Here is a 15,145-nt window from a genome sequence, read left to right as displayed (position 1 = left end):
AGATATGTGTGTGAAGGTTCTCAGTCATCCAGGTCATCGTAGTCTAAGGAGCTTGGAAAGAATAGTGTCAGCTCTAGAGTCAAATGGTCTCAAATGGTGTCAAATGGTGTAGAGTCCCAGATTTAAACCCTGTGGCAGTGACCCCTAAAAAGGGACAAAGGACCCCCTGATGATCCTCTAACTAATCACATGAGCCAAGGCGTGAAAGCGGGTGTAGGTCACAATCAGCCAGGGTTTAAGGTGAGCTCATTGTGAAACCTGGCCCCACCCTATCATGTGATTTCCTGCGGTAAGATGGCCCAGGATGTGAGTGGACATTAAGGCATCTGGGAAGGTGCCTAGCAAAAAAAGGGGATCCTAACAAAAAAAGTTTGGGAGCCACTGAATACGATGACCTAAGACTATGTTAAGCAAAAGGATGGAGGCTGAAGACTGGCAAGTGTCTGAACCACTATTCTCTCAGAGAGCATGATCACAGCCTTACATGATATCCTGGGTCGCCCATGCCCTGGCATTTGTTTTGTACTTTATAAAGCTCCAATTGTGATAGCGGTTACTTCTTGGAACTTCTTGTTGGTATACTGAGCTACTAGTTATTTCAAGGTTACTCCAGATGTTGGGTGTCAAAGAATCCATAAGGTCCAGATCCTATTCATTGAACCGCCTTCACTGGGGTTACTTGGATTGTAGCATTCAAACAGCGACCTGTTCTCATCCCTTGTCCATGAATGCCTATTTGTGTTTGTTTGTTTTTGTTATTTTTATGATAACACGATATACAAAATACACACTGTATATATGTACTCAGGTCTGGGGCCTTGAGGGACCAGTTAGAGACCACTCACTGGACACCAGTGCGTGGACAGGTAGACTCCTTCAGTGAGGCAAGGACAACGTTTGGCTTACAGATCTGTAAACCCAAATCCAGAACCATGGGCTGTGTGTTTTGTTTAAATGAATGCAAATGATAGAACGAGGAAAAGTTAATAAATGCATTAGATCAATCACATTTAATCTCATTAAAAGGTCATTTTGGGGACAGTTTTATATTGATGAAAGGACATATTGTAGTGGATTCAAACTCAATAATTCCTCAATTTTGTTCAGTCCTAAATGTTAACTTCCCCACTTTGTGAGAAAAAAGATCACATCAGCTGGTCCACAACGTCACAGTACCATGAATAAAACTGCTTCCTCCCTTAGTTTCAAATTAACAGTGTTGTGAAAGAGACCCAGCAGGAACTGTGCAGTTTGGTAGAGTGGTCTGTCTATGAAACATAGGCCTAGTGTTAAAAATAAAAAATCACTGAGGTGCACTTTGATTTATGATTATGTTTATTAGTTGTTTTTCTCATAACCAGCCAGCTACTGACGTATATGACTTTATTTATTTATTTATTTATTTATTTATTGTCCAATTCTTCACTTAAGCCCATCTAACCACATTCCCCTAACACAAAACATCAAGCCGTTTCTCTTCTTCTTCTCTTTTACCTAGTAGACTGTTGACTCGAGTCAGATCAGTGTTCCAGTCCAGGTTTTCTCTATGTTTCTATAGGTGGTGCAGACTGTTTCGTAAATAAGGAGGGAGGATTAGCAGAGATCTCAGAAGGTTGCAGGAAGTAAACCAAGATAACCACTTCCTCCCTTCGTTTCAAATTAAGTGTTGTGAAAGAGACCCACCAGGAAGTGTGCAGTGGTCTGTCTATGAAACATAGGCCTAGTGAGCATTGAACAAATCAATGAATGGGTGTGTATGTGGATTATCATAAACATTGGTCACACAATCACATACTATTGTTTTCAAAAGGTAACATATGCATATGTCTTGTTTTGTGTTAAAGGGGAAGCCCAAAGATATTACAGAACAAATCTAAAAATACTTTTAATCAGCAGTTCGAAAAGTTCTTCGCTTAAACAGCAGGCAAACAGAAAAAAGCTGCAAATCACAGGAAGGAAGAGAACTCTGGCCTCCTTCATGACACTCAGAGATCTTAAACTATCAAAACCCTTCCTGAGCTCACACTGAACGTCGTTACAGACCGTATGATGAAAAAGAGCGTGAGAATTTAGTGGGGGCTACAAAGTAGCCTAAATATGATCCACAGAAAAAATCAGTACATGTCAAGACTAAAATACACCAGCTCATGTTATTAGATACATGCAGTGTGATTTCTGATCATTTCTGTATTTATATTAACTAATATTTTTCAGTTGAGGTTTAATTTTGTTTTGCTTTGTTTATTTATGTAAACAAAACCCTGGTTGAGATAATACAGCACAGACGTCCCATGAAGCGTCATTTAAAAAAACTAAATGTTAGTAAGTGTCACCAGGTTCCTGCAGCTCTATGATCATCTTTCCTGTTCATAAATAACAACAGATGTTAAAACACAAGGTACCAAACAGACACGCACTTTGTAACACTAGAAACACTTTATTATTAGCTCTGCGATGAGAAATCTTGCTGTAGCAGGAGCAGGAAGTAGCTGCTGTGGTTATATGTGCACTTCATACAAACATAAAAATAGATACTCTAATGCATTACTGTTGTCCTGTCTATGTAACTGATAAAGTGAAGTTAAAGAGTTTTAAACAGATATTAACTGTCCAGTGAGGACTGATTAGCTCAAGAGCTCACTCAAGACTATTAGTTTGAACTGTGAATCTGGTTGGGTAGAGGCCACAGCTTATCTTTGCATTATTACATAGTAATGATGATGTAAAGTGTCTCAGGTTCTCAGTCATCCAGGTCATGGTAGACTAAGGAGCTTGTAAAGAAAAGCGTCTGGATTTCTTGAGTTGCTTGAAGACGTTTCACCTCTCATCCGTGAAGCTTCTTTAATTCTAAGGGTCAGTGGTGGAGAGTCCCAGATTTAAACCCTGTGGCAGTGACCCCTAAAAAAGGACTAAGGACCCCCTGGTGATCCTCTAACTAATCACATGAGCCAAGGTGTGAAAGCGGGTGTGGGGCCTAATCAGCCAGAGTTTCCGGTGAGCTCATTGTGAAACCTGGCCCCACCCTAACATGTGATTTCCTGAGGTCAGATGGCCCAGAATGTGAGTGGGCGTTAAGGCATCTGGGAAGGGATCTCAAAACTGGATTATAGATGGCAGACAGTTGGTGTCGTAAGCCACCGCCTTTGTTCAAAGATGGTCGCTCACAGTGGACGTAAATGGCTTCTTTCACTCCTCTTTCAAATCATCTGTCCTCTCTGTGCAAAATGTGGACGTTGGCATCCTCGAAAGAGTGACCTTTGACCTTTAGATGCAGATGAACTGCTGAGTCTTGTCCCGTGGAGGTGGCTCTTCTATGTTGTGCCATGCACTTGTGAAGTGGCTGTTTGGTTTCTCCGATGTAGAGGAGTAAGCATTCCTCGTTGCACTGTACAGCATACACCACATTGTTAAGTTTGTGTTTAGGAGTTTTGTCTTTCGGGTGAACCAGTTTCTGTCTGAGTGTGTTGCTGGGTCTGAAGTACACTGGGATGTCGTGCTTGGAGAAAACTCTCCTGAGTTTCTCTGATACACCGGCTACATAGGGGATGACAATGTTGTTGCGTCTGTCTTTCTTATCCTCCCTCGCTGGTGTCTGGTCTTCTTTTCTGTGCATCTTTGCTGACTTTATAAACGCCCAATTAGGATAACCGCATGTTTTAAGTGCTTCCTTTACATGTGTGTGTTCCTTCTTTTTCCCTTCAGGTTTAGAGGGAACATGTTCTGCCCGGTGGTGTAGGGTCCTGATTACCCCAAGTTTGTGTTCCAGAGGGTGATGGGAGTCAAAGAGGAAGTACTGGTCCGTGTGTGTGGGCTTACCAGACACTCACCAGTCTTCAGCCTCCATCCTATTGCTTAACATAGTCTTAGGTCATCGTATTCAGTGGCTCCCAAACTTTTTTTGCTAGGACCCCCTTTGTTTTACAAGAAAAATGTTTGTGGCCCCCCACCACCTAAACACCCCCCTAAACACCTTCCCAGACGCCTTAATGTCCACTCACATCCTGGGCCATCTGACCTGAGGAAATCACATGATAGGGTGGGGCCAGGTTTCACAATGAGCTCACCCGAAACTCTGGCTGATTAGGCCCCACACCCGCTTTCACACCTTGGCTCATGTGATTAGTTAGAGGATCACCAGGGATCCTTTGTCCACCTTTGGGGGGGAAACTCCCACTAGGTTTAAATCTGGGACTCACCACCACTGACCCTTAGAACTGAAGAAGCTTCTCGGATGAGAGGTGAAACGTCTTCAAGCAACTCAAGAAGTCCAGACGCTTTTCTTTACAAGCTCCTTAGTCGATGATGTAAAGTGCATTTGATCAGATTTAATTGACGTAATTTGAATGAGAAAAAATATTTTTTAATTTTGTGTTACATCAGCAGTATACGAGAACACCCTAAAGGCTTCATACACAAAAGCTGACACATGAACACTGATGTTGTTCGTGTGGGAGTGGGTTTGTGCTGAGATCAGCCTTCTATTGATCTCTGAGCTCAGTACGAACTTCTGTGGTTCATGAGGACTTGGGATCCATGACACTGGATTAAAATGAACTAAAATGTCAAACTTTTCCTTAAAGCTCATTGATTTAACTTGTTGCTGTAACAATGTCCACTTGCTCTCATGCTCCTGCTCTTGCTATTCTTGTTTGCTTGTTAGATGTTGGTCCCCACTGATACAATCCCCTGGCTCACCTGATCCCAAAAAGACTTACAGAGAAAAAAGTAAACAAAAGGGTCCAGACAGATGTTGAAAACTGACACCATGGTGGCCACCTCCTCCAAGTAGAACAATACTGGACCCGCAGAACAACTGGTCCACAGAAAAGTGGCAGGAAGACGAACCAGATTATAGGGGACAAAACAAACACAGAAGATGCTGACCAGCACCAACATGTTCCTGCGAGACTTCACCAGCTTCTCAGCATTGGAGGATGCCAGCTGTGTCTGCTGTGCCTGCAACACCCTGTGGGAGATGCCGTGGTAGAAGAAGACCAGGGACATGAAAACCAAGAGGAAGATGATGGCACAGACGGTGTGGAGGATTTTGAAGAATAGGCTGATTGATGCACTGAAGAGGGGCCAACATCGGCTTGGGGTAAAAGTCAGGGGTTTCTGGGTGATGAAAAAGAGGATGCTATAAGTAACTGATGGAGCCAGCAGACAAACCCAGGTGACCATGGAGATGATGTGCGCAGTTCGCACTGACTGCAGGACATGAGTTCCTGAAGGATGGACGATTTTCAGATACCTGAAGACAGAAGACAGAGGAGACAGTAGATAACTTCACGAAGCAGTCACAGTGGTACCAAATTTGCAAAGGTCATTACCAAGTTAAAATGATATGTCTACAGCTTGATCGGGAATGCAGGGTTTTTAGTTATTAACACTGTCATGAACTGTAGTTGGAAATAGGTAAAGGTTCTTCACCTGTTGGCAGCGATATAACACATGAATATGATGCTGGCATACATGTTCATGTAGAAGGCAGAAGCTCCAAAGCTGCAGTAGACCTTTTGAATGATGAATGACTTGCTACCATAGTGGGCGATACGCAGTGGCAGGGAAAGGCAGAGCAAGAAGTCAGCAGCTGTCAGGTTCTTCAGGTAGACCATCAAACTGTTTGATGCCTGCTGCTGAGCTTGACCAATGTAAAACTTTAGGATGAAGCCATTGAGGAGTAAACCTACCTGAATTAGACACAGAAAAGATCGGGAGAACATCGCTTTGGTACATACAGTACTTGGAGAACCTTAAACCAATTTCTAACACAGCACTGAAGATTAAAACCTTACCAGAAACACCAGACTGTAGACCAATACAAAGAACGGGTTGACTGATGGGACAACTGGATCACAGGTCTGGTTGAAAGATGAAGTCCCATTTGTTGAGTCAGCCATGTTTCTTCAGCTGAAAAACAAATCCACTTTATTCTATCTTTGAATGGATTTACCATCATGGTCTAATGTTATTGTTAAACAAAACAAAGTCAAACTATCCATCCATGCATCCATCTTCATCCACTTTATCCGAGGCCGGGTCGCGGGGGCAGCAGCCCAAGCAGAGAATCCCAGAGTTCCCTCTCCCCAGCCACCTCCTCCAGCTTCTCCGGGGGAACACCAAGGCGTTCCCAGGCCAGCCGAGAGATATAATCTCTCAAGCGTGTCCTGGGTCTGCCCCTGGGCCTCCTCCCGGTGGGACATGCCCAGAACACCTCACCCAGGAGGCGCCTAGGAGGCATCCTTGTCAGATGCCCGAACCACCTCAGCTGACTCCTTTTGATGTGGAGGATCAGCGGCTCTACTCTGAGCCCCTCCCGGATGGCTGAACTTCTCATCCTATCTCTAAGGGAGAAGCCAGCCACCCTTCGGAGGAAGCTCATTTCTGCCGCTTGTATCCGCGATCTCATTCTTTCGCTCACTACCCACAGCTCGTGGCCATAGGTAAGGGTAGGGACATAGATCGACCGGTAAATTGAGAGCTACACTCAGCTCCTTCTTCACCACGACGGACCGATGCAGCTTTCGCATCACTGCAGCCGCAGCCCCAATCCGTCTGTCAATCTCCGGCTCCCTTCTCCCATCACTCGCGAACAAGACCCTGAGATACTTGAACTCCTCCACTTGGGGCAGGTACTCATCCCAGACCCGGAGTGGGCACTCCACCCTTTTCCGGCTGAGAACCATGGCCTCAGATTTGGAGGTGCTGATCCTCATTCCCACTGCTTCAGACTCGGCTGCGAACCGTTCCAGTTCCAGGCCTCAGAACCACATCATCCGCAAAAAGCAGAGATGAGATTCTGAGGCCACTGACATGAAAGCCCTCCGCCACTTGGCTGCACCTAGAAATCCTGTCCATAAAAATTATGAACAGAACTGGTGACAAAGGGCAGCCCTGGCGGAGCCCATCACCCACCGGGAACGAGTCCGACCTATTGCCTGCAATGCGAACCAAGCTCTTGCAATGGTGGTGTAGGGATCGAATGGCCCATAGCAATGGGCCAGACACCCCATACTCCCGCAGCACCTCCCACAGGACACCCTGAGGGACACGGTCGAATGCCTTCTCCAAGTCCGCAAGACACATGTAGACTGGTTGGACAAACTCCCATGCACCATCCTTGAGAGGATAAAGAGCTGGTCCAGTGTTCCGCGACCATGACGAAAACCGCATTGTTCCTCCTGTATCCGAGGTGCGCCTAGCGGACGAACTCTCCTTTCCAGCACCTGGGCATACACTTTCCGAGGGAGGCTAAGGAGTGTGATCCCCCTGTAATTGGAACACACCCTCCGGTCTCCCTTCTTAAAGATGGGGACCACCACCCCGGTCTGCCAGTCCAGGGGTGTTGCCCCTGATCTCCACGCAACATTGTAGAGGCGTGTCAACCAGGACAGCCCTACAACCTCCCAAGCCTTCAGGAACTCGGGGCGGACCTCATCAACACCAGGGGCTCTGCCACCAAGGAGTTGTTTAACTACCTCAGTTACCTCGTCCCCGGAAATTGGCGGGTCATTCTTTCCCCTCCTGAGACGCCTGATGGTTTGCCAGAATCTCTTCGAGGCAGTCCGAAAGTCTTTTTCCATGGCCTCTCCGAACTCCTCCCACACTCAATTTTTTGCTTCAGCCACTGCCCGAGCTGCATTCCGCTTGGCCTGTTGATACCTGTCGGCTACCTCCGGAGTCCCACAGGCTAACCAAGCCCGACAAGACTCCTTCTTCAGCCTGGTGGCCACCACGGCAGGCGCCAACCACCTTGCGGCCGCAGCTCAATGCAGGAGCTTCAGCAATGGAGACACTGAACATGGTCCATTCGGACTCAATGTCCCCCAGTCTTCCTTGGAATCCTGTTGAAGCTCTGCCGGAGGTGTGTGTTGAAGATCTCGCGGATGGGGGCGTCTGCTAGATGTTCCCAGCACACCCTCACTATGCGTTTAGGTGCACCGGGTCTGTCCAGCGTCCTCCCCCCGCTACCTGATCCAACTCACCACCAGGTGGTGATCAGTTGACAGCTCAGCCCCTCTCTTTACCCGAGTGTCCAAAACATATGGTCGCAGGTCTGGTGGTACGATTACAAAATCGATCATCGACCTGCGGCCTAGAGCATCCTGGTGCCACTTGCCACTTATGGACACTCTTATCATCGAACAAGGTGTCTGTTATGGCCATACTGTGATTTGCACAGAAGTCCAATAACAAAACACCGCTCGGGTTCAGATCAGGGAGGCCGTTCCTCCCAATCACACCCCTCCATGTCTCGCTGTTGTTACCCACGTGAGCATTGAAATCTCCCAGCAGGACAACAGAGTCTCCAGGTGGAGCACCTTCCAGCACCCCCCGCAGGGACTCTTAGAGTCCCTGCGGGGGGTGCTGCCACTCGGCGCATAAGCACAGATGACAGTCAGGGCCCATTCCCCGACCCTAAGACGCAGGGAACAAACCCTCTCATCAACCAGGAAAAACCCCAACGTACCGGCAGCAAGCCGAGGGGATATTAGAATACCCACCCCAGCCCGCCGCCTCTCACCAGGGGAAACTCCAGACTGAGACAGAGGTGAGCCCGACTATAGCCGGTACCTCTCAACCTCACACATTAACTCAGGCTCCTTCCCCACCAGAGAGGTGACATTTCATGTCCCTATTGCCAGTCTTGGCAGCTCGGGATGAGTCCGCCAGGGCCTCTGCTCCTGGCCACTGCCAGGCACACGATGCACCCGACCCCTATAGTGCCTCCTGTGGGTGGTGGGCCTGCGGGAGGATGGGCCCATTTCTCCTCTTCGGGCTGTGCCTGGCTGGGCCCCATGGACTAAGGCCCGGCCACCAGACGCTCGCCCTCGGGCACCCTCCCTGGGCCTGGCTCCAGGGCGGGGCACCGGAAACCCTATGCCGGGCAGGGTAAACTATTCCATTGACATTCTCTTCATGAGGGTCTTCTGAATCGCTCTTTGTCTGGTCCCTCACCCAGGACCAATTTTCCATGGGAGACCCTACTAGGGGGCAAAACCCCCCAGACAACATTGCCCCTGGGATCCCTGGGACACACAAACCCCTCCAACACAATAAGGTAGCAATTCACGGAGAGAAAGTCAAACTAATTTTAAATATTGTTTTGAGCTCTACTGCATCTCTTTTTGAGACAGTAATTTTAATACATGGAGCTTTCTGGGGGAGTTTGCTGACAGTTTGATTAAATTCAGTTCACAACAGTTGTCTCAGGTTGCTTTCTATATGATGCACTCTACAGTCTTGCAGCATTAAAAGCAAAGTTGAGAGCTTAACATGCAAGTATAGAAATCATTAGTGATGTCATCTTTCATGCACAGTTTATATTTATGGCAGCAAAAATGAATCACTTCCTCTCACAAGTCTAATCATAACAATCATTTCAACATGGACCAAAACGTTGGAGTGGTAGCAATCCACAATTCTTTACTCTGAGCAGTACAAGCTATCATGTATAACAACATATAACTGGTTATAATCCTGTCTGCATATATCCAGATCTACAACATGTTCTTATCAAGAGCTTGTAACATGGGATTGCTGCACAGTCTGTGTGGTGATATATAAAGCATGTGTATATACATGATACAGTCGCTTTTACATACGGGACAGAATCGAAGCAATGAGGTGATAAGTAATCACATATGTTGGACGAAGTTTCATACTGGCATTTCATTTGTGTTTCACCCAGAAGTGTAAACAAGTTGTATCCAAATATTTATGATCAGCAGAAAGCATGCCAAAAAAAGGAAGGTGAAACCAGTGGCTGTATTCCCTCTGTGATTTCCTCAGGAAATACCAAATATTAGTTTATTAGAGCTTAGATTTTAATTTTGCACATTGGCAGAGGCCACATGTAATGCTGATGAAGCTGTGTAGAGTATTTCAATTCCGGGTGTCAGTAGTCGCTAAAAGTGATCTTTTAAGCTAAGCATGAAATATGTAGAAGTACAAACAATTTAAGGATGATCAACCAGCAAGACTCACCTGTGCTTCTGCAGTTTTCCGTGAGCAAGAAAAGCTGCTTGAGTAGTTATGCCCATTTGGTTTAACAGTATTGCTGCACATCAGGAAACACACAGTGACCACACCACTAACAGGCACTCTGACTAATTTCCTGCTTTTCTTCCCTGCTAAACAGAATTCACCTGTTTGCTACATACATACTACTTTTTTTGCACAAGTCAAGGAGCTTGTCAGGTTACATTTTACTGTGTGTTATACTTGTATAACTATGCATGTGACAAAAAAAGAAACTTGAATCTTGAACCTTGAACCTAAACAGGGCCAACATGTTATTAATAAAGGCATGCAATTTTCTGATCAGTTGTGATATATGTCATTTTTCTCAGATGACCTCATGATGAGAATGAGGACCCAAGCACACACAAAAGGGTGTGAAGGTGTATGTTAAAAAAAAGCGAGCCTTTATTAAGATAAGATAAGATAAGATAACCTTTATTATTCCCACACGTGGGAAATTTGTTTTGTCACAGCAGGAGACCTGCTGAAATCTCTCCGTCCCACACCGTGGGTGCCGCAGTCTCCCACTGAAGGAGCTGCTCAGTGCTGTCACAGTCTCCTGCATGGGGTGGGAGATGTTGTCCAACAGGGATGAGAGCTTAGCCACCATTCTCCTGTCACTCACCACCTCCACTGGGTCCAGAGTGCACCCTAGAACAGAGCTGGCCCTGCAGATCAGCCTGTTCAGTCTCTTCCTGTCTGCGGCAGAGATGTTGCTGCCCCAGCAGACCACACTATAAAAGATAGCAGAGGCCACCACAGAGTCATAGAAGGTCTTCAGGAGTGGGCCCTCCACTCCAAACAACCTAAATCTCCGCAGCAGGTACAGTCTGCTCTGCCCTTTCCTGTAGAGGGCGTCTGAATTATGAGTCCAGTCCAGTTTGTTGTTCAGATGAACACCAAGGTACCTGTAGCTGTCCACAGCCTCGATGTCCATACCTTGGATGTTCAGTGGTTGCAGTGGAGGATGCTTGTGCCTGTGGAAGTCTACCACCAGCTCCTTGCTTTTACTGGCGTTGATCTGGAGGTAGTTCAGCTGGCACCAGTCCACAAAGTCCTGAGTCAGTCCTCTGTACTCCTTGTCGTTCCCATCAGTGATGAGGCCGACTATTGCAGAGTCATCAGAGAACTTCTGCAGGAAGCACTGGGTGGAGTTGTGGGAGAAGTCTGCAGAGTAGATGCTGAAGAGGAACGGAGCCAGAACCGTTCCCTGTGGGGCCCCCGTACTGCAGACGACCCTGTCTGACACACAGCCCTGAGTCCTCACATACTGTGGTCGGTCGGTGAGGTAGTCCAAAATTCAGGTAGTGAGGTGATGGTCCACTCCACAGTTCTCCAGCTTGTCCTTCAGAACTGAGGGAAGAATAGTGTTGAAGGCACTGGAGAAATCAAAGGACATGATTCTCACAGTGCTCCCAGCGGTCTCCAGGTGAACGAGGGAACGGTGTAGGAGGTGAATGACGGCGCCTTGTGATGAGCTCACAAGGCGCCGAAGCTGAGCCAGGACCAGCCGCTCCAGGGTCTTCATCATGTGGGATGTCAGAGCCACCGGCCTGTAGCTGTTGAGGTCCTTGGGGCATGAAGTCTTTGGCACTGGTACAACACAGGAGGTTTTCCAGAGCTGTGGGACTCTTCCCAGCCTCAGGCTCAGGTTGAAGAGGTGCTCCATCACACCACACAGTTGGTCCGCGCAGGACCTGACGACCCTCGAGCTGATGCCATCTGGACCCGCTGCCTTCTTGGTTTTAATCCTCCTCAGTTCCCTCCTAACCTGGGTGGTTGAGAGAGACAGGCTGGAGCCTTGTGTTGAGTATGTATTGGATGCTGTTGTTGGGGGTGGGGAGGAGTGAGCAGGGTGAATAGAGGAGGTGTGAAGTGACTGAGGTGTCAGAGGTGGGACAGCAGCAGTGGGGGTGGGTGAGTCTGCAGCCGATGTTAGAGACTGCCTCATGGCTGAATCAAATCTGTTGAAGAAATGATTCAGTTCATTTGCCCACCTCACATCCCTCCCAGGCAGAGAGTTCTGATGTTTGTGGCCTGAGATGGTTCTGAGGCCTCTCCAGACTTCACCAACGTTATTTTGCTGAAGCTGGTTCTCCATCTTTTGCCTGTAGCTATCCTTCCCATTCCTTATCAGTCCTCTCAGCTCTCTCTGCACCCTTTTCAACTCCTCTTTGTCTCTGGATTTGAAGGCCCTCCTCTTCTGTTTGAGGACAGCGTTAATTTCTGGGGTAATCCAAGGTTTGTTGTTGGAGAAACACCGTACAGTCCTGGTAGGTACGGTGTTATCCACACAGAAATTAATATAGTCAGTAATGCATGTAGTAAGGCTGTCGATGTCCTCTCCATGGTCGTCACAGATCACCTCCCACACAGTCGACTCAAAACAATCCTTAAGAGCCTCCTCGCTCTCCTCTGACCATCTCTGCACTGTGCAGGTGGCTCATGGCTCCCTGCGCACTAAGGGCTCATACACAGGGACAAGGTGCACCAGGTTGTGATCAGATCTGCCCAGGGGAGGGAGAGGTGATGAACTGTATGCCTCTTCAGCATTGGCATACAGTAACTCCAGTGTTTTATTGTCTCTGGTTGGGCAGGTCACATACTGGGTGAAGGTGGGCAGTGTGGAGTCCAGTGAGGCATGATTGAAGTCCCCTGATATTATGAGGAGGGCTCTCGGAGATTGTGTTTGCAGTCTGCTGACCACTGAGTGGAGAGTGTCACAGGCTGCATCCACGTTGGCCGAGGGGGGGACATACGCTGTTATCGCGATAACATGCGAAAATTCCCGGGGCAGATAGTACGGACGCATGCTAACGGCTAACAGCTCAATGTCTCTGCTGAAGAGTTGTTCTTTTACAGTGATGTGGCCAGGGATACACCATCTGTCATTCACAAACACTGCCAGTCCCCCTCCTTTCCTCTTAGCGCTCTCTCTCGTCCTGTCCTCTCGCAGCAGCTGGAATCCTGGTAGTGTCACACTCGTGTCCGGAGTTAGCGGTGTTAGCCACGACTCCGTTAGCATCATGATGCTACATTGCCGGTACTCCCTCTGTGACCAGGTTAGCGACGTGAGCTCATCCATCTTATTGGGCAAAGATTAGGGATGGGTATTGATAAGATTTTCACGATTCCGATTCCATTTTTAATTCTGTTTAACGATTCGATTCTTTATCGATTCTCTTATCGATTCTTTTTTAAAAAAGGAGAACACTAAGGTCGAATAGCTTAGAACTTTGTTTTAGATCTTCTCTTTGAACAAGATAGAAATTTAGGAGTAACATGGCCTTACAAACCCAACAGTGAGATCTTAAGAGAACCAGTCTATGGCTCTTCAATGGGGTGTCACAGGGTCCCCAGGGAAAAAAAATGTAAATGTAAAATAATAAAATAAATATTCTTCTGTAGCAATAACAAAGTATAACATAAATTATTATGTAGCAATCACACAAGAATATCCAGTAATGTCCCTGCGCACAATTAAACACATTCACTTACCGAAAATCGGGGGCATCTGCTGTGGCAGCCTTTGACCACAAACTTAGTCACTGCTCTGTGACACTCGACTATCCTGGCCTGAAAGGAGACGCTACCGGTAGACTGCAGCGAAAACTGCCAGCATCTGAGCCAGCCAGACTCTGTCTCTCTCTCTCTCATCGTGGTCACCTAAATGCACAGTAATGGCAGGTTTTGTAATAAGGCAGATCGTGCTAACATAATATGCACTGTTAGTTGATTATTTACCTGCCGCATTGACCGGAGAGGACGTGCTCTGGGTCCCCAGACACGGGTGAAAAAAGTAGAAAAAAACTAAGAAAAAGAACCAGAACTAGTACAAAACGGTAGAACATGGTTGCAGAGTCTAATTACTAATACATTAGTTATAAAAAATTACGAGAAGAAAAAGATAAGAAAGAAAGAAACTCAGAATGAACAGAGCTGCTGTAACAGGCTGCCGCACACAGAGGGCGCCGTGGCTATTGGCTCGACACAATACTACAAAGTAATGAGACATGAAGCATAAAGGAAACACAGAGATGAAGACAAAGAACAGAGGTAAGCACACACAAGAAATATACTCTAAGGGAAAATGAGGAAATGGGCGGGAGCCACAGCTGACACAAATCAGACACAAGCAGGAAGAAGCAAAACAATGCACTGATGGACTGATTGTGAATATTAATAAACACAAACATAACCACGGAGTCACTAGACTCCAGACCATAACAGTTTGATATTATCTTCTATTTTAACTGCATCAGTCATCCATCAAAACCATCCACACCACCTCCATCTTCATCTTCCTTGTGATCCTTATATCTGTCTTTTTTTACTAAAACACACATTTTACAATTTACTTGTCACCTTGCAGTGGCAGTGCAGTAGTCTTCAGAGGTTATCTGAGTTTAATTACTGATTTACTACACCCAATGAGTTTTGGATAAAGGTGTCTAAGGCTACGTTCACACTGCAGGTTATAATGCTTAATTCCGATTTTTTTTGATCGAGTCCGATTTTTGTTGTCTGGTTGTTCAGACTACAAATAAAATGTGACACCAACCGCACTCTAGTGTGAACTGTTCACAGCCCTCAAAGCAAAAGAAGACATCACACACACAACACGCTCTGCTTAGACCCAGACCAAACAGTATTGTTTGACTGATGGCCCTTAATATAAAGACTTGTTTCGGACTTTATGTTTCCCAATTTTGTTTTAAGTTATAAATTTATTTTGTTATTTACAAATGGCCTAATAATTATCCTTATTGCTGTTTTAAAGGAGCGGTGCTTCAAAGGATAGTTGCAGATTCCTGTCAGAATCTACAGAATATACATTACAAATATAATGTTCACGTTTCTCCAGCTTTGTCTTCCCACACTCTTAGAAGGGATGTGTTAAAATTGACACATCATGTGTTAAATTTTAACACATGTGCTGCATCAGCTCAGGGACAACACATGATGTGTCAGTTTTAACACAATTAATGTGTCTGCTCCTTTAACACATCTTCTGTGTTAAAAAAAGTCAACACAAGGATGCGTTATTTTGAAACAAAGATGTGTTAAAATGTGTGCATTTCATTTTTTTAAAAAAAGGAGAAAAAAGATGGGTATATATTAT

General features: G+C 46.3%; 2 protein-coding genes across 2 annotated transcripts in view; both read right to left on the bottom strand.

Annotated features, from left to right (window-relative positions):
- Positions 1-15,145, bottom strand: part of LOC134623951 (zinc finger protein 664-like) — a 507,757-nt gene that overhangs the window by 237,102 nt on the left and 255,510 nt on the right. The window lies entirely within an intron of this gene.
- On the bottom strand, positions 4,657-8,800 carry LOC134623932 (uncharacterized). The gene is made up of 7 exons (XM_063468934.2): positions 8,643-8,800; positions 8,272-8,418; positions 7,674-7,855; positions 6,486-6,760; positions 5,796-5,861; positions 5,431-5,690; positions 4,657-5,251 (listed from the first exon to the last, which is right to left on the bottom strand). The coding sequence occupies exons 1-7, from the start codon at positions 8,798-8,800 to the stop codon at positions 4,657-4,659; spliced, it is 1,683 nt and encodes a 560-aa protein (XP_063325004.2).

The sequence above is a fragment of the Pelmatolapia mariae genome, linkage group LG3_W (genome assembly GCF_036321145.2).
Source record: "Pelmatolapia mariae isolate MD_Pm_ZW linkage group LG3_W, Pm_UMD_F_2, whole genome shotgun sequence".
Classification (NCBI taxonomy): Eukaryota; Metazoa; Chordata; class Actinopteri; order Cichliformes; family Cichlidae; genus Pelmatolapia; species Pelmatolapia mariae.
Note: the sequence above shows the minus strand (reverse complement) of the source record. Positions and strands in the feature narration are given on the sequence as shown.